The 19,076-nt window shown below is 42.2% G+C and overlaps 1 protein-coding gene across 1 annotated transcript; it reads left to right on the top strand.

Annotated features, from left to right (window-relative positions):
- The first annotated feature begins 371 nt into the window (after window positions 1–371).
- pfas (phosphoribosylformylglycinamidine synthase) lies at window positions 372–18,961 on the top strand. Its single transcript, XM_085347322.1, has 28 exons — window positions 372–509; window positions 2,348–2,470; window positions 2,637–2,772; window positions 4,013–4,118; window positions 4,225–4,423; window positions 6,846–6,951; window positions 7,048–7,188; window positions 7,274–7,398; window positions 7,486–7,614; window positions 10,328–10,465; window positions 10,687–10,815; window positions 10,915–10,988; window positions 11,066–11,222; window positions 11,312–11,373; window positions 11,481–11,642; window positions 11,779–12,015; window positions 12,109–12,339; window positions 12,481–12,661; window positions 12,765–12,848; window positions 13,021–13,176; window positions 13,445–13,564; window positions 13,662–13,807; window positions 13,891–14,098; window positions 14,594–14,673; window positions 14,775–14,889; window positions 14,978–15,127; window positions 15,277–15,417; window positions 18,380–18,961. Exons 2-28 carry the CDS (start codon window positions 2,350–2,352, stop codon window positions 18,688–18,690), a joined length of 3,945 nt encoding a protein of 1,314 aa, XP_085203448.1. The 5' UTR covers window positions 372–509; window positions 2,348–2,349; the 3' UTR covers window positions 18,691–18,961.
- Window positions 18,962–19,076: the final 115 nt, after the last annotated feature.

Here is a 19,076-nt window from a genome sequence, read left to right as displayed (position 1 = left end):
ATTTCTGGTCCTGTTTGGCCAGAACTCGATTGAAAAAGGCATTTTTAATGGCAATGAGACTTTCACAGAATAAATTAAGGATAAATAGAAATCACTTTGCCAAAACAAAACAAAAACAAACAGATTCCAGCTTCTAACTTGTGACAGGAAAGTTCACTGTTGCTCAAAAGTAGTTGATATCATTCATAAGAAATATGGCTGAAATATGGGATAAAATTGACAGATTATAAGCCAAAAAGTAATTTACCACAGTTTAAATACTGGGGATCATCACTGAGCAAATACTGTAAATCACTCTTTGCTACGACACCCACTTGCGCATGCGTCTTGCAGTTTGAGTGGCTCACACGTGGGTGCAGAGGTCCAGCCATCCTTCCATCCATTCAGTCAGTCAGTGTGCAGACCGCAGCTAACCCAGCCGCTTTCAGTCTGTCCTGCAGGAGCAGAAGTCACTCCGGGACTCCAGCAGAGACCAGGTTTGATCCCAGACAGCGTAACTGCTGCTGCACGTAAGTTAGCTAATGTGCTTTCTGCTAACTCTGCTGCCTTTTAGCCGCTTAGCTTCCACACAGGAAACATGGAAAACTCCCCCAGCTCTTTTTAGACACGAGTCACTTATTAAGAAGTTGTATCCCTTATAATGTGTCGTTGTTGTGTTTCAGTCAGTTGACACAGAGGTGTGTGTGTGTGTGTTTATGTTGAAGGGGGTTGCAGTTTGTAGCGTGTTAAACACTAACAGAAAACTCCTGACCGTGCAGTGTGTGACCTGCAATCAGTGGGCCATTTGTCAGGATCAGGATTGTGTGTGTGATTTTATATTGGACATAGTTCTGCATTTATTATTGTAATGTAGGTTTTATTTAGTGTAAAATTAAGGAAGTTTAATAGAATGTTCACCTGAGCCACAGCAAATATATATAAGGAAATGAATAAATACTTTTGAAACCATGAAATCATAAGTGTTAATGACAAACATCTCTTATCTCTTGAAAATCTGATGACATGAATTATTTTTTAATTAGAATATTTTTAATGAGTGCTAGGGTACTGCTCATTTTTCTTTAGGGGAGCCCGGAATTTCTTATGTGGAGGAAAAAAACTTATTCTCTGCACATATGTCAATACATGTAGAGTACAGATCAAAGAAAACCTTCACATGTTGGTTTTCTAACCTTGCAAAAGTGTTATACATGTTTATAATTCAAACAACTTGAGTCTGGATCTAGACATTTTCCAGATGTTTTACCAAAAACGGATTAACTTTTTTTTGTAATTAAAAATTGGAATAGTTAATGACTTGAATACAACTTTCAAACTTTGTTGTGGTCCCTGGGTTGTATGTTCAACATGCTGATATCGTTGGCTTTCTGTGACGATTTGCAACCTTTTTCTCCTTTTGAATCAAACGTACAGTGGACTGAAAACTTTTAAAAACTACAAATAAATTGAGATCGTGCAGTATTAATAGTTGTTATTTGTTTTGAACTTAATGTACAGTAAATGAAAATTAGATTTCAGTGCGTTTTCTGCTAATGTAAATTCTTAGAATTTCAAATCAAAATAAAGTGATCTGTACCAGCGTTCTTCCTCTTAGCTCCTGTTCCACCTTTGTAGCAAATTTCATGAAATTCACCTCTGTAGTTTGTGTAATCTTGCTGAAAATCCAAAAAAAAAGACCTTTAAGAAAAAGCTTAAGTCGGAGTGAGAATTTATCTTGTAACATCCTCTCTGTTCTGTGTGCCTTCGAGGTCCTTGGTACAAAATGTGCAGATTCAGCCTCCCTCCTCTTTCTTTTATCCCTTCATTAAATCGCTGACTCCATGATGATGAAATCCGGGCGCTGTGTGGCCCATAGCATGTTGCAGGACTCCAGTTCTTTTTCCTGTTTGGGTTCAGAATGACGTGTAGCCCAATCCTGCTATAGCGTAATGGTTTGTAATCAAAATATTTAAAGCTCTTAAAGCTTTTGAAAACTGCCATATCTAAACATAGATTACTCTGCTATACTGATAGATGGCTTTCACAGCCTCTCTGAGGTCTTGCGGAGGTGTTGGAATGGGTTGTAGGCTTTTTGCAGTATTACGAGTGGCCTGCTATCTCATTATTGGTTTGTCTTGACCTGAATCGATCTGGAGACTAGGGTCGGCACACTTAATATTGGTCATCAATTTCATACTTTGGACTCTGATTTAATGACTCGTTACTTCAGAAAATGCAGTTAGTAATAGGCTAAATCAATTCTATTGACAAATGATGCCTAAAATTCACCTTCTTTGACCCTCTACAATTGATTTGACTAATGCACTACCCTCTGCCTTTAAACTGGATTTGTGTATCTCTTCATCAGTCATGGCTGTCGTGAGGTTCTACAGTAATGAAGCTCTGAAAAGTCGGGCCTTACAAAGGGCAGCAAAGCTCTACCCACATCTGTTAGTCACGACCGAGCTGTGCTACAATGTGGAACTGACAGGTGAGTGTGTAACAGGCCTTGAAGATGCTAATTATTATGGATGTGGGTAGAATGAGGATTAAAGTCACTGAATTCACCTTAAAGGTTTCTTACTAGTCTACCACTTAAAATGTCACATTTACATCTGTTTATAATGTTTTGTCCTGCTGTGATTTTTCTCCTGCAGGCTGCGAGAGTCTCAGCGATGAGCAGAAGGGGGTTCTACTCTGGTTGTTTCGTCATCCTCTGCACGCAGAGCCGCTGTCTGAGAAACCAAACCTCACAGAGGGCAGTGGGGAGAAACTGGTGGAGATCGGGCCCAGGTACTGCTGCCTGGTTTTTAGAGATAATTCATTTGCATCTCAGTCTTTTTGCTTAGCACAAAACACACAGATGCCATCTGCAGTTGCTTTACCAGGCAATCCCTGCTCTTATTTCGAAAGTTCAGTCACTGCCAAGCAGCTAGCCCTGGCCTTTCCCTGTGAATCCTGACTTGATGAGGTCCTGGCTAGGTAGCAATCAGCTGCTTTACCAGCGAGGATCCGACATCCACCTCCACTGTTTTTGGATTGCAGCTGGGATTGCTAGTCCTTGTTCTTTTTTGAGATCCACAGCACCTCTCTAACTAAAATGGTTCAGATATTGCAGTCCTAGGCAGCAGGTCGCGATTACGAGCTGGAAGAAAGATACAAATCTGTACCTGTGCATTTTCAAATGTTTGTGTTCCAGGTGCTGTATGTTTGTTTTCTTGGCAGTTGGCGATACATTGTGCATTTCTATTTGTACTCTATTCTTTGACCACATATACCCCAACTTTTTTTCTTTCTTTTTTTTCCCTCCTGCCTTAGACATTGTCATTCTGTATGAATAAGATTCCAGTTAGTGAAATGAGAACTTAAGGTTATGAAATACAGGAAACAAAGAAGTCAAACTGGTAAACTACAAACAAGCCAGGCTGTGAGGGTTCTGGCCAAGACGTTTGTGACTTCCTGTAGCATACATTAAAATAAATACCGTCTGTACTGAACAATGTTAGGCAGGTGTTCACTGTGACTAAGGGTAAGTAATATGGAAATCTTTAAAAGTGCTGAGCAGACTGTAGGCGAGCCTGACTTAAAAGTAAATCATCAGAATCAGAATCAGAATACTTTATTGATCCCTGGGGGAAATTATTTTTTGTTACAGTGCTCCATTTTAAACCAACATTAAGACAAGACAGACAATACGCTAACTAAGAATAGTACAATATATACATATATATACATACATACATACATAAGTCACTTATAAATAAATATTTGGAAAAGAAACATGTGTAGTTGTAGCAGCAAACAGTGTGTTAAGTGGATGCGTTGTACAGGGAGATGGCCACAGGCAGGAATGATTTCCTGTGTCGTTCAGTGGTGCTTTTCGGTAATCTCAGTCTCTCACTGAACGTGCTCCTGATAGGGAATAGGGAAATAGGGAAACATATGGTACAGTTTTAATTAAAATAATTCTTTTAAATCGTTCATATGAGAGAAAGTCTACATTATAAAAAAGTCTTTTATGTTATATTTTCAGGTTGAACTTCTCCACTGCCTGGTCCACTAACGCTGTGTCCATCTGCCAGAGTGCCGGTCTCACTAATGTCACCCGAGTTGAGCTGTCGCGCAGGTTTCTCATCAAGGTGTGACCACACACACACAGAAAAATCTACGCATATATATATATACTTTTCTTTTTTTTTTCGCGACTTTACTTTCTGGGTCTAATGTGAACTGTCTCTGCTTCAGCCCAAGACCGAGCAGAGTGTGAGTGAAATCAGTGGAGATGTAAAGAAGCTGATTGAGTGTCTGTATGACAGCATGACGGAGTGCATCTATCAACACCCCATCACCTCCTTCACTGTGGAAACAGAACCTCAGGCGGTGTTCGACGTGGACATCCTGGGGAAGGGTCGCTCAGCCTTGGAGAGCGCTAACGATGAGCTGGGTGAGAATTTATTCATTTTATATTTTTTTACACTTTAATAGAGTTTCCTTACTGGGGCTCTCTTAATTAATGGAGCATTATTGAGCTTCATCCTCTTTTAATCTCTGCTTTTACTTTCCTCAATCAGTCTTTTATTGCATTTAATGAACTGTGACCTGCCTCTCTCTTCTCTTTGTCTGCTCTTCCTTTATGCTGCTTCTCAGTCTTACAGTGGTCTGTGAGTACACTGCTAATAACGTCACATGATGCATGACATTATTACTTAGCTGGTTGAAGTCACAGGACGGCAGTGATGCTGCTGATTATCTTGCACGTGCACGTGTGTGTCTAATGTAAAACCCTAAAGAGATAAAGGCTCAGTCGATTGAAGGACTGAATAAACTGATCTGAGTGATATTTGAAGCCAAGATTTTTGTTTTGTTTGTTTCTGGTTGACTAAAGGTTTTTAGTCCTTGTACCTGACCATTTTCTTTGTTAGTTAGTTTGTTTGTTAAGGTTTGTAACACACAGAAAACAAGGGACTGAACCAGTGCTTAGTCCACACATGGCAAAAAACTTACAACATATTATTTTATTTTTTATCTTTAAGTGCTTAGTTACAGGCAGTATGTCATAAAATCCCAGTTTTACAGGCATAAAATGGTATTTTTGTACCCATGAGGTGATTCTTAATGAGCTATTAACTAAAAATTTGGCGTATCTCAGCATGGTGTGTAGTTTGTCCTTAAAAAAATTGAGTAAACTGGAGAACAAATGACTTATTGGCAGACCTAAAAAAAAAAAGGTGAATGGTATCTGAAATGGAGTAAAAGCAGAAAACACTGTCAGTCATGGACGGGCCTTCCCGGAGCCCTGACCTCAGCATCACTGAACACTGTGAGATCATCTTGTCATCGGTTTTATAACCGTACCGACTCTATTTTTGTCTTAAATACTATATTAACATTAACATGTTAATAAAAGCAGTTAAGTTATTTTCCTAGAAAAAGTTGGATGCAGCGGTTAATCACACTTTAAAATCATTTTTGTTTCCCTAGTGACGCTGATTTTATTTAAGGATCATTGCTAAGTTAAGGTGTGTCGTTTCTAAGTCGTTCTTGGTTTTAATATTTTCTTACTTAAATTATTGCTATTTACCGCTCTTAACGAACCATCTTTAAAATCCATTGCAGTCTGTCCAAAATGCAGCTGCACATCTTTTAACTGTTTCCAAGAAGAGATGTCTTGCATCTTTATTCACTCTCTGTTAGCTTTAGAGTCAATTTTAAAATTCCCGTTTTAGCTTTGAAGCTAAAGCGCTCCAGTATCTCGCACTCGGTGTCTCTCCTTCGGGTTTATGAGCCCGTTGTAACATGATCTTCTATTCGCCGACCTGGAGCTGCAGTCACACTGCGGTGAAAGCTGTAGGCTGACAGAAACAGCCAGTTGCAATTGTTTGACCAGACGACCCTGTGTCCTCTTCAAACTCCCTAATTTTTCCTTTAAATAATATTTAAAGTTCAAGGAAATCTCCTGCAAAAACAAGCTCAATAAATATGTGATGATTTCTGACTTGCCAAAATGATTAAGATTGCAGTTACAGCCCACAGTAAAAATACTTTTTGCAGCCATACGAACAAGTCAGTTCTGTCATCTGTGCGTAACGGCGATTTTCTGTGTAATGACCCAGAACTGTAAAACATTTCATGTGTCTGCACGCTGAGTGATTATTTCCTCCTAATAATGTGAACAGGTTTCAGGCTGACACCAGCCACAGCGACAGAACGTGGCGTGCGTTCTTATGTTCATGCTCTGCTTATTCGCTCAGCTTCATTAACATTCACAAGCAGCTCAAAGAAATGAGAATCATTTCAGTGCACGTACTTTGTAGGCGCCGCCATGCTCGGCTGGTGAATTGAGGAGATAATTAAAAAGAGGTATATGTGGAATTTGTTCTGACTACAGCTGCTTTGAATCCTTGTGAAATCAATTTTACACTCAGTGTTTTGGTGTTTAATAGATGGGACACAAGTTTGTTATGCAGTGTGGATCCTTGGAATACTAATTGTAATGTGTTCATGCTAAGTACTGCTTAAGTTTAAGTGCAGTGGAAGTGATCAAATTTATGTATAAACGAGCCAAAGCCATCTCAGAGTTGTCGGCTTTCTTGTGTTTTGAAGCATGTTTGAATGCATGGGAGTGTGTCGATTGATTTTTGTTTCGCCCGAGGGTTAGATGATATTTTTCCAAGTTTATATATAGAGAACAATTCAGGGGAAGAAATGCTGACCGAAGCGCTGTGCACCTTTTTAGAAGAGCACGTTTTGAATCGATAGTAAATGGATGGAAACTACTCAGTGCTCTTTAAATGATCTGGTGATGCCATGTGGTTGTTTTTTCAGTATTGAGAAACTTTATGTATGCACTTTTGTGGTTGGTGCAGGCTTGGCCTTTGACTCCTGGGATCTGGACTACTACACATCGATGTTCCAGAGGATTGAAAGGAACCCCACCAGTGTGGAATGTTTTGACCTGGCCCAGTCCAATAGGTGGGGTCGTCCGCAGTGAACAGATTGGCGGGACTGCTCTGTGTGTTGTGTGTTTTTGGTATTTATACGCTGCAAGGCTTTCTTTGTCCTTCCCAGTGAGCACAGTCGTCACTGGTTCTTCCGGGGGCGGATGGTGATCGACGGGAAGGAGCAGAAGGAGACTCTTTTCAGCCTCATAATGGACACGCAGCGGCACAGCAACCAGAACAACGTCATCAAGTTCTGCGACAACAGCAGGTAGTAGTGGCGACAGCAGGGGCGAGCACACTCGTGAGCGTGTCTGTCTATTTTGGCTCACTGTAAATTTTCTGTGTGTGTTCAGTGGCATCAAAGGCATGGAGCTTGAGTTCATTTACCCAAAAGACCCATCCCAAGCGAGCCCGTATGAGACTCGGCGCTCACTAAGACATGTCATCTTCACAGCAGAGACGCACAACTTCCCGACTGGTTAGGGCGCAAAAAGTTTTGTACTTATTTAAAATGCAAGTTTCTGTTTTTACCTGAGATTAATCGTGAGCTGGATGGACATTTTAGGTGTATCACCGTTCAGCGGAGCAACAACAGGGACTGGTGGTCGTATCAGAGATGTCCAGAGTGCCGGACGAGGAGGCCACGTCATTGCTGGCACTGCAGGATACTGCTTCGGGAACCTGCACATACCAGGTCCAAGACTCTATGCATCTAACAAATTTCCCACGTGTGGGACTAATAAAGGTTATCTTATCTACTATTTAAGGGCAAGCTTTAAAACAGCTGTCCCCAACCTTTGTTGCGCCATGGACCGGTTTAATGTCAGACAATATTTTCACGGACCGGCCTTTAAGGTGTCACAGATAAATAAAATAAAAATAAAATGATACAACTAAGACAAAAACTGTGGTGTTTTGTAAATACTAAACACGAATTCACTGTCTAACTTTAGTAGCAGCGTCCTCCTGAAATGCAGCAACAACATTGAGAGTAACGTCCTCCTCTCTCCCCCTTAATGCTCTCTGGTTGCTATGGTAACATGTAAATATTTCTTTCAAAATAAGACGCACAACTACAACACGGGAAAAGACCCAAGGAAACAGAGTTGACGATAAAAACCCTGAAAATCATAAATTTCACACCCGAGCGTCAACTCTCGCGCCCCGGTACCAAACGACTCATGGACCGGCCCGGGGATGGAGGACCGCTGCTTTAAAACCTACAGGACAACAAATTAAAATCCACATATTAGTTATTATAATTAGGGGTGCAACGATACACAAAATTCACGGTTCGGTTCGGTTCGATACTTTGGTGTCACGGTTCGATATTTTTTCGATACAAAAAAAATGTTCATGCCTTTTTAATTTGTCATTTATTAAAATTATAAATATATATTTTAACTCAAAAGTACAGTTTTTAAATTTAACCCTAACCCTTGTGCGTGTTTTTTATTTTGACAGCGAATGCGCACCTGCGGACCACTTATGTGCAGCCCTGGTTATTTAGCTCGTCATATTGCAGCAACAGAAATTCTTTTGTCCATGAAACCATAAAGCTGCACTTTCTTTTTGCCTTATAGTCTGATTTGTCATAACTTTTCCGTTTTGTGGTAAGCTTTTCTTTGGCTGTCACTTCTTCACCCTGACCTGTCTTATTTGGCTCAGCAGAACTAAAATATATATCCTGCTGCTTTTACACACGTACTCACATAAGCTCAGCGATTCTCTGCGCGATCAACCTCTCACATGTTTAAGCTGCGGGAGATTTCACTTGTCATGTTTGCATAGTAAGCTAACGATTGATAAGACGATGTCAGAGGAATTGGTGCGCAAATTATCATCACTCACAGATCAGTGCTGTCGCTCTCTATACACAGTTCGCGCGATTGCAAAGTGAAAGCAAAAAAACAAGCGCAAATTCAAACGCGACTTCAATATGTCACATATTGACAGTGGCTCACCGATGCCAATGACATAATTACCCAGCTACATTTCTGAAAGAATGCAAAAGCATTGACATATATTTTTCCTTCCTACAATAGCCCGACGGGCAGGGCAGAGATAGATTTTGGTACCCCGACTGAAAAAATCGCTACCCCCGGGACGTCGGGCTAGCGATATTGCGAGCCCTGTATCTGATTGAGGAATCACTCATCTTTGGAAAAGAGAGTTTATTACAGAGAAATGTCTCTTTCCAAAATAAAGCTATACTATCCGCTTCTTCTGGGCTATGTTCTCAGCAGCATATTAAACAGCTGTCTAAATGACTCGGCTAAAGTTAGTAGCATGCTTGTTGTTTTTGTCTTTGCACTAGGATGATGTCGCATAAATGTGCAGTCATATTCGTTGTGTTCCCACTAGTGCTTTCAGGTTAACCTCGTTAAAATGACCCTAACGCCACAACACGGCAAATCTCCGTTAACGAGCTACCGCCGATCGCCCGTGCATGGGGCTAGACGGCCAACACGTTAACGAGCTAACTGCGCTAACACACTAGCTCCCACCCATGTAATTGAGCATTGCATGGCACATCCAACATACTGTTTTACTTTAGTCCATGACGCGCTTACCTTCAGGGTCATACGTCACATGAAAACCAAAATAATTCCAAACGCCAGATCTGAATGAGGGTGGGGGAGGTCCATGTTGCAAGGAGAGTTTAACTTCTGTCTCGCTAGCTTGCCCTGCGCTCTTCCTTCTGACGATGCTGTCTGTGTTGAGCGCTCAGTGAATCTGCGTTCGACTACTCCGCCTAGGCTCGACAGTGCAGCCTTGGCGGAGTAGTCGAACGCAGATTCACTGAGCGCTCAACACAGACAGCATCGTCAGAAGGAAAGTTGATAAAATAAATTACAAATTTTGTATTGTTCGATACATATGCGTACCGAACCGAAAGCACTGTATCGAACGGTTCAATATCGATACGAATATCGTTGCACCCCTAATTATAATATATCACAAGTCTTCACTTCACACAAGTTTTAAATACCTAAATATAGTTTTTATCGATGAGTCATTTTGGCACCATGTGAGGCTGCTAAAATGGTTTTGGTTAGAAGTTGATGTTGATCAGTGAGTTGCCAGTTGAGGAAAGTAAAAAGGTGGTTTCATTAAAGTATAATAATTTTCTCTTTTAAAGGTAAAATTGAAGAATTTGACCACATGCATTTAGATAAACCTAGATGTCATCTGGATAACAGTTAAAAAGAATCTGAAAGTCTTGAATGATTTGCCACACACTTGGCATCTGTACAGAAAATGGATAATGGTCTAATAATGAAACCCTGAGGCACAACATGCCAAACGTAAAATAGATGCATTTTTGTTAATAAGGTATCATAAAACATGGTTGGACTGTGCTGCACAGAAACTGACCTTGAGTCAACATGTCTTTCCATCTGTAGGATATGATCTCCCATGGGAGTGTAAAGGAGAGGGATGGGAGTATCCCTCCACCTTTGCCCCTCCTCTGCAGGTGGCCATTGAGGCCAGCGATGGAGCGTCGGACTACGGCAACAAGTTTGGAGAACCTGTCCTCTCAGGTAGGACGACCGTACACACTAAACACATAAGTTTAAACAAGAACGCAAATCCAATACTATCTCTGTTGTTGCAGAAAATTCATTTTGTCTCTTTTCCTCAGACTGCTTCCCAAAAACATTGCATCTTTAAATCTGTAACCTGTTTTCTAACATAACTGTACAAATTTATGAATGACTATCGAATTATTTTGGCACTTCTTTAACACATAACCTTCCTTTAGGCTTTGCTCGTTCCTTCGGCATGCGGCTGGCTAATGGGGAGCGACGGGAGTGGATTAAACCGATCATGTTCAGTGGTGGTCTCGGTTCTATCGAAGATCTACACGTGAAGAAAGAAGCGCCAGAGCCTGGTGATGCTTTAACACACTGTGTGAAATGACATTAATCAATTCAGAGGCTATATTTACACACATTGATCAGAGGCTCTCTGCTGCTCTGCTGTCCATCAGGAATGGAGGTGGTGAAGATCGGAGGGCCGGTGTACAGGATCGGTGTAGGAGGAGGAGCAGCCTCTTCTGTTCAAGTATGGACACTACAATTAATCAATGACCTCGCGTGACGTGAATGTTTTTCAGTATTTAAGTACATGTAAACTTGTAGGTTCAGGGGGACAACTCCAGCGACAGGGATCTGGGTGCTGTCCAGAGGGGAGATGCTGAGATGGAGCAAAAGATGAACCGTGCTATCAGGGCATGCCTGGAAAGAAGTGGCGGAAATCCAATCTGCAGTATACATGATCAGGGGGCAGGAGGAAATGGTGAGGAAAATGTGGCTTCTTTAAGAGGTTATATAAAGAAAGAGAGAAAAACCAAGGTATTGAACCTATACTCTCATTTCTTTTTTTAGGTAATGTGCTCAAGGAGCTCAGTGAGCCAGCAGGAGCTGTGATATACTGCAGTAGATTCAAGGTAATCACCACATGAACACAGCTTTCTGTTTGTGTTTTTAAACACATTTCTTGTATTTTCTTTTAAATAGATAAATGTCTGGATTTTTTTTATGCTTTGTGTTGTAGAAAGGTGACCCCACACTGAGTGTGCTGGAGCTTTGGGGGGCTGAGTATCAGGAGAGCAATGCCCTCCTGCTGCAGCCATCAGATCGGTCCTTCCTGGAGAGGGTGTGTCAAAGGGAGAAGTGTCCTGTTGACTTTGTGGGAAACATCACAGGAGACGGCAAGGCACGTTTTAGACTGGCTCGAGTCGATAAATGCACATCTATCATACCGGTCATTTCACCTTGTTGGCTAGGTCATAATGCCACAAGTGTCTCACTGAGTAAATCCACGCTCAGTGAATTACTGATTTCTCACTCAGATTGTTCTGGTCCGTGACGAGGGAGGAAGTGGCGATGAGGCAGACAGCGGGCGTTGTCCTGTGGACTTGCAGCTGGAGTGGGTTCTGGGAAAAATGCCGCAGAAGGAGTTTAAGATGGAGTCACTGGCCCTGAATCATCAAACACTGAGTCTTCCTGCTGGGCTGACTGTCAAAGATGCTCTGCACAGAGTTTTACGTTTGCCTGCTGTGGCGTCCAAACGCTACCTGACCAACAAGGTGTGTGTATATACCCGTCTTACAGTCTCTTGTTTTTAGAAATAACTTGTGCAGACACTGATTCTCTCTGTTGTCTCTCTCTCCCTCCATCAGGTGGACCGGTCTGTGACTGGCTTGGTTGCCCAGCAACAGTGTGTCGGCCCTCTTCACACCCCATTGGCCGATGTGGCTGTTGTTGCTCTATCACCTTTCAGCCTAGGAGGAGCAGCAACAGCCATTGGGGAGCAGCCAATTAAAGGGCTGGTGTGTCCTGCAGCAGGGGCTCGCATGGCTGTGGGTGAGGCTCTGACCAATCTGGTGTTTGCAAGGGTAACAGAACTAAAGGTGAGTAAATATGCAGAAACAAACAAGCTTAATTAATATATCGCAGATATGCAAAAATGTAAAAAGGTGTATTTTTAATCCCAGCATGATGTAATTATTGGAATTTTATTATTATTATTATTATTTTTAAAATCTTGTCAGGATGTGAAGTGCAGTGGTAACTGGATGTGGGCTGCTAAGCTGCCTGGAGAGGGGGCATGCCTGTGGGAAGCCTGCCAAGCCATGTGTGCAGTCATGGGTCAGCTGGGAGTGGCCATCGATGGAGGCAAGGACTCTCTGAGCATGGCTGCTAGAGTTGGAAAAGAGACGGTCAAAGCTCCAGGTACTCTGTGTGTGTGTGTGTGTGTGTGTGTGTGAGTGTGTGTGTGTGTGTGTGTGTGTGTGAGAGCTGTCTAAACTTAGCTTTTGCTCTGCTTCTTTTTCAGGTGCTCTTGTTATTTCAGCATATGCTGTTTGCCCTGACATCACTGCTACTGTGACGCCTGATCTCGAGGATCCAGATGGCAAAGGTATAACGCACACACCAAGACTCAAATCTGTCAGTGTTTTAATGGCATAAAAAATAAGTTAATTTTCCTTAGTTTTTTTATTTCTATTTTCATGCTTCTCTAACTCACGCTGCGCACATCGTGATCTCAGTAACAGACAGCTTGCCTCTGACTTTTTGTCCTCTGTCTGCAGGCGTGTTGTTGTGGGTTCCTCTCAGTCCAGGCCATCATCGTCTAGGAGGCTCTGCCCTGGCTCAGTGCTACAGCCAGCTGGGAGACTGCTCTCCTGACCTGGACCAGCCAGAACTATTGACAGCCTGTTTCAACACCACTCAGAAACTCATACACGGTCAGTTTGCAAAGGGAAAACATCTCCCTGCCACAGAAAGGGGAAAAAGTTGGCATCGAATTATACTGGGAGCAAAGTTTTCTTCAGTGTGGTTTTTTTTTTTGTTTTTTTTTTGTCCACCCCCCCCTTTCAGTTTTGTTTAAATATTCCTTTAAATTCTTACTGCACAGCCACAGCTCTGCACTGTGACGAGAGAGCCACCTAGTGGCTTGGAAAGCTCCTAAAAAAATAAGAACAACAACATGTAATCTATTTTGTGTCCTTTCAGATCGCCTGCTGAGTGCAGGTCATGACATCAGTGACGGAGGCCTTCTTACCTGCTTGCTAGAGATGGCGTTTGCAGGAAACCGTGGGATTGATGTTGAATTGACTTCACAAGGAGCTGGAGGTTAGAGCCTGAATGTGTTATTTCCCTTTCCTTACCAGTTAATTACACATACATAATGCAAAATAACTGTGTCTTTACAATCTTTTGCCACGTGCAGTCATGGAGCTGTTGTTCAGCGAGGAGCTGGGTTTGGTTCTGGAGGTTTCTCAGTCAGATTTAGAAACTGTGTGTCAAAGATACAGCGATGCAGGCGTCCAGTGCCTTCATATCGGCAGAACATGTGGCTTTGGACCAGAAGCCATGGTGAGATGTTAAACCTGGCACGGACTCGGGTCTTGTGTCTTTGTAAGGGATGACCGCTGTCTTTCATTGCACTTGTCTTCCAGATCAGGGTCCGTGTAGATGGAAAGGAGGTGCTGAGGGAGCTGCTGCCTGACCTCAGAGCAATGTGGGAGGACACGAGTTTCCAGCTGGAGCGTCTCCAAGCCAATGAGCTGTATATTAAACAGGAGGAGGAGGGGCTATCAAAGAGGACACAGCCATACTTTAAACTGACCTTTAACCCCTCTGAAATGCCCACCATCAGCCAACCTGGTATCAGTGACTTATTGTACTCCAGAATTGGAATTAATGGTTGTTTTTATTATGAAGTCAAACACTCTTTGATTATTTAATTGTCTATAAACTATAATTTAGCATAACAGTTGTACATGCTGTCAGAGGGTGTATCCCCACTGGGGAAGTCCTCCAAGAACAGCAAACCTTTGAAACGTTTTATTCAGTTCGCTAGTGTTTCAAACTGCCAGCAGCAACACTGAACTGATGCAACAGCTAGCCGCTAACTGGTAATGCATTGTCATCCATTGTTGTTTTTCTTTATAAGTCTGTTTTATCTTATGTATTTTCACTTTACATCATTTCCCAGTGTGCTGAATGGAATGAAACCATATTTATTTAGTGGTTGGACAGCACCACTAAATTCTTAATCATTTAAATTCATCAGGTTTAGTCAGATATAATCATTTATTAATACTCTGTGATTTTTTTTATTATGTTTTTTTTGTATTTTAAACTGTTCTGCTCTTTTAGCATGTGTTGCTGTGGTCAGAGAGGAGGGCAGTAATGGAGATCGAGAGATGTCTGTCTCTCTGTACATGGCGGGCTTTGAGGTCATTAACAACAGCTTTATGAACCAGATATCTGCTCATCTAAATCTAAACTGTGTTGCATGTGTTCATTATTGAGCTTTGCAATGTAAATGTGTGTGTAGGTTTGGGATGTCACCATGCAGGACCTGTGTACTGGCTCAGTAACCCTGGACCCTTTCAAAGCAGTTGTTTTTGTTGGTGGTTTCAGCTATGCAGACGTCCTGGGATCAGCTAAAGGTAAATGCACTCGCATGCACTCAGACGTAAACCACTGTGAGGTACATATTATTTTTTTCCTGCGTAACAATATTACTTTTTCATAAAGGTTGGGCAGCTACTGTTGCCTACAACTCCAAAGCCAAGGCTGAATTTGATCGTTTCCGACAACGTGAGGATACAGTGAGTCTGGGCGTATGTAATGGTTGTCAGCTGCTCGCCTTGCTGGGCTGGGTGGGAGAGAGCGAGGAAGGAGTGGGTAAGAGGACATTGCAAAGAAATGTTTCTTGAAAATGTGATTGAAATAAAGCAACACAATACCTTAGTAGTGAATTAAAACAGAATTGTTTAGAATAATTTTTAATCCTGATGTTTGTTTGTTTTTCTTGGCTTTTTTATTCTCACCAGAATCTGAAGTGGTGCTGAGTCACAATAAGTCAGGCAGGTTTGAGTCGCGTTTTGTCAGCGTTGGGATCCAGGACTCTCCATCCATCTGGCTGAGAGGCATGGAGGGCTCAGCGCTGGGAGTCTGGGTTGCACATGGAGAAGGTAAAGTCAGATCAGCATGAGAGGTCTACTGCTAAGCAGGATTTGTAGTCGGGTTTAAACGAGCGTGCTTAGTATCATGACAGTGGGTCACAACTTACTAAACTAAATCACAGTGGTAACTTACGCTTAACTTAAACTCACCAGCAGTAAAAACAGTACCAACAAACCAGTTCTGTTCTATTGGAAAATGGTGTCTTAGAACAGCGGTCCCCAACCCCCTGGCCGGTACTGGTCTGAGAGTTGAGACTTAGGTGTGAAATTTGTGGTTTTCAGGGTTTTTATCCTAAAAACCATAAATAATAAACCATAAATCCTTTATCATTATTTTTTATTGTTTTTATCATTAACTTGGTTTCCCTGGGTCTTTTCCTGTGTGTCATGAATGACCCACATGTAAATAAGACTTCTATTATATGCACAATAAAGCAACGGTCCCCAAACCCCAGGCCGCGGACTGGTACCGGGCCACAAGAGTTGAGGCTCGGGTGTAAAATTCATGGTTTTCAGGATTCTTATAGTTTTTATCATTAACTCAGTTTCCCTGGGTCTTTTCCCATGTGTTGTGAATAAATCTTCTTTTGTTGGTACCGGTGCTGGTTTTATTTTGTTGTATTTATCCGCGACACCTTAAAGGCCAGTCCGTGAAAATATTGTTGGACATAAACCGGTCTGTGGCGCAAAAAAGGTTGGGGACCGCTGTCTTAGAAGACACTAGAGTAGGGGTGGGGGAACTCCAGGCCTCAAGGGCCAGTGTCCTGCAGGTTTTAGCAGGTGTCCTTGATCCAGCACAGCTGATTTATATGGCTAAATTACATCCTCAACATGTCTTGAAGTTCTCCAGAGGCCTGGTAATAAACTAATCATTTGATTCATGTGTGTTGACCCAGGGTGATATTTAAAACCTGCAGAACACCGGCCCTTGAGGCCTGGAGTTCCCCACCCCTGCACTAGAGGATCCTATGGAGTTCAAATATTCAGAGATGATGATAGATCAGGAGTTGATCACCAAACATGAACAAGCTTGGCCACAGGGCATCCTAAGCCCAGGATGTTATCAGATCAGATATCATCATGTTGCCTACCAAACATCAAGGGGCTAAAATGATCCATATGTAGCATTTATTCTTACAACAGCTTGCAACTATGTTATGACTAGGGATGGGTACCGGTGACATAAACGGTAGTAACCAGACCGAAAAGCAGCGCACATTTCGGTGCTTTATTTCGGTGCTTTTTTTTTCCTGAGCTGTGATACACTTTAGATTCTAGCCAATCATTTTACGTTTCCGAGGATAGTAGGCGGGTCCAGGTACGTACGTTCTTTTAGAGCAGAGCTACAGATTAAAAACACCCAAGGCAAAGCGGTCAAAAGTCTGGCTGTACTTCACAGCAAAATATGCAAACTCAGCAGCCTGCAACAAGTGCTTTAAGCTGATACTGTGATACTGTGCAAAGGAGGTAACACCTCAAATCCGATGAAACACCTGGCGACGCATAGCGTTTTTTGAAAAGCCGAGAAATGCGCCGTATTTGATAGCTTGCTGCGAGACCTCACACCGTGCACATCTACTGCGGGTGGGTTGCCTGTTATCGGACCCGGAGTTAGCAACATCCCCCAAAAACACGAAGAGGAGAGTCCTGGCCCCTAGCCCTGCCAGTGTAGCAGAAATGATGACGGAGGATGATGCAGCAGCAGCCGTTCTTCTCTGCGTGAGTAGCTTAATGTTGTTCATGTGTAATTTACATTGAGTAGGCTAACCACGTTATTACATTAATGCATGTAAGGTGAACTAGCAAACATCATCATATCTACATGCGGCTGTCTTCTTGTTTGATGGCAGATACTCCCTTCACCCTGGCCAAAAAGGCTAAAATGACCAAAGAAAAAGTGGAAAACAGTTAAACATGAGAGGTTTTTGGACAAAGTTTGTGTTTTTTCCATTGTTTAAGCACTGCTTCCAGCCAAGAGTGATACCATATATGCCCCATAGCTGCAGAAAAGGCTAACATTGTTATCTTTTTACAAAAAAAACAGCTGAACATGAGAGGTTTTTGGGCAAAGTTTGTGTTTTCCATTCTTTAAGCACTGGTTTGAGCACCGTTTAAGCACCGGCACCGTTTCAAAAGTACCGGTTTTGCACCGGTATCGGATAAAACCTAAACGATACCCATCCCTAGTTATGACTGTTCAATTTTCAACAGGCATAAAATAGTATTTTGCATCAACAAGGTGATTATCAAGGCACTATTAGCTGGCAAACTTGGCATATCTTCTCATGATGCACTGTCTCTAAAAACTTTGCAGAAACTGTATAAGTACAAAAGACGATGTGGCAGGCTTAAAAGCTATCTGCAGGAAATAGATAGTAGCTGACATTCATGTCCTTAAGAAATAGGGGAGAAAGAAAAGCAGAAACCTGGCATAAGACCTGAGAGATGACATGTTTCTCTTCAGCTGATCTATCTGCTGTTCACTAAACCCTCATCAGAAATAGTCTCGGTGGAAGGTTGGCTGACGAGAAGTCGTTTTTGAGGGAGGGAAATGGAAGTGGGGGAAAAAGCTGAGGTATATCAGATTACACAAGAGCTGGACCGAAAATCTGTCGCATCTGCAAAACTCGTTGGAGGCTGTCGTGGTTCGGCCCTGCTTTTCAGCCATGGTGTTGGGATCTTGTCAGAATGTATGGAATTATGAATATAGGAAAGTATGCACTAAAAGGTGGTCATAGCCAAAATGTTCTAGCTTTATATATTTCCATTAAAACTTTGCACACGTCAATAAATCACTCAGCTATTTATCATTTTTCTAGCAGAATGTACAGAAATGATGAGCCCCCCTCTTTAAACTTGCATAACATCAAAGATTAATCTGGTTGCCTAACAAGTCAGTGAGTCCGTACGCTCTGTAATCAGCACCTGTGTTTAGTATTGATTTTTCCCCTAACCTTTTTCTTTCCCGTAGGTCTTGTGCAATTCCGTAGCTCTCGGGCTCAGGACCTGATTATTTCTGGTGGACTAGCCCCCCTCCGTTACCTTGACGACCAGGGTCATCCCACTGAAGAGTACCCTCTCAACCCTAACGGCTCACCGCAGGGTATCGCAGGACTCTGCTCCAGGGATGGCAGACACCTGGCCATGATGCCCCACCCGGAGCGCTGCACCCTGAGCTGGCAGTGGCCCTGGGCCCCAAGGGACTTCAGACCTTCTCTCACACCTTCACCCTGGCTGCGTATGTTCAAGAACGCAGCTTCTTGGTGCAGCAATCAAGAGTGATATTCCTCCATTAACATGTTTCTAGTGCTGTCAAAGTAGGGTGTCAACTAAAACTGCCATGTCTGTTTACGTTTTGTTGCCCAGCTTTTTACTTACTGGGGTACGCTGGTGTTTATGCATTATTACTGCCTGTTATACTTTATTGACTTATGGATTAAACATGAATTCCATAGGTTTAATCTGCATATTGTACAAAACTGCAGGTCTGCTGTTATTAGTGTTGGTCTGCTGAAACATCCACTACTGAACTTGCTAACAATAAATGATTTAATACTGGAAAAACGTGGTGTTGTGTGACATGATAAAGAACAGCTATATAAATCAATAAATATTGTTTATTTAAACGATAAAAACTTAAATTTATACAATGTCAAGTATTTACATGG

Source organism: Diplotaxodon limnothrissa, linkage group LG23 (assembly GCF_057381915.1).
Source record: "Diplotaxodon limnothrissa isolate DT_005_m linkage group LG23, D_limnothrissa_male_GT1.1, whole genome shotgun sequence".
In the NCBI taxonomy this organism is placed as follows: Eukaryota; Metazoa; Chordata; class Actinopteri; order Cichliformes; family Cichlidae; genus Diplotaxodon; species Diplotaxodon limnothrissa.
Note: the sequence above shows the minus strand (reverse complement) of the source record. Positions and strands in the feature narration are given on the sequence as shown.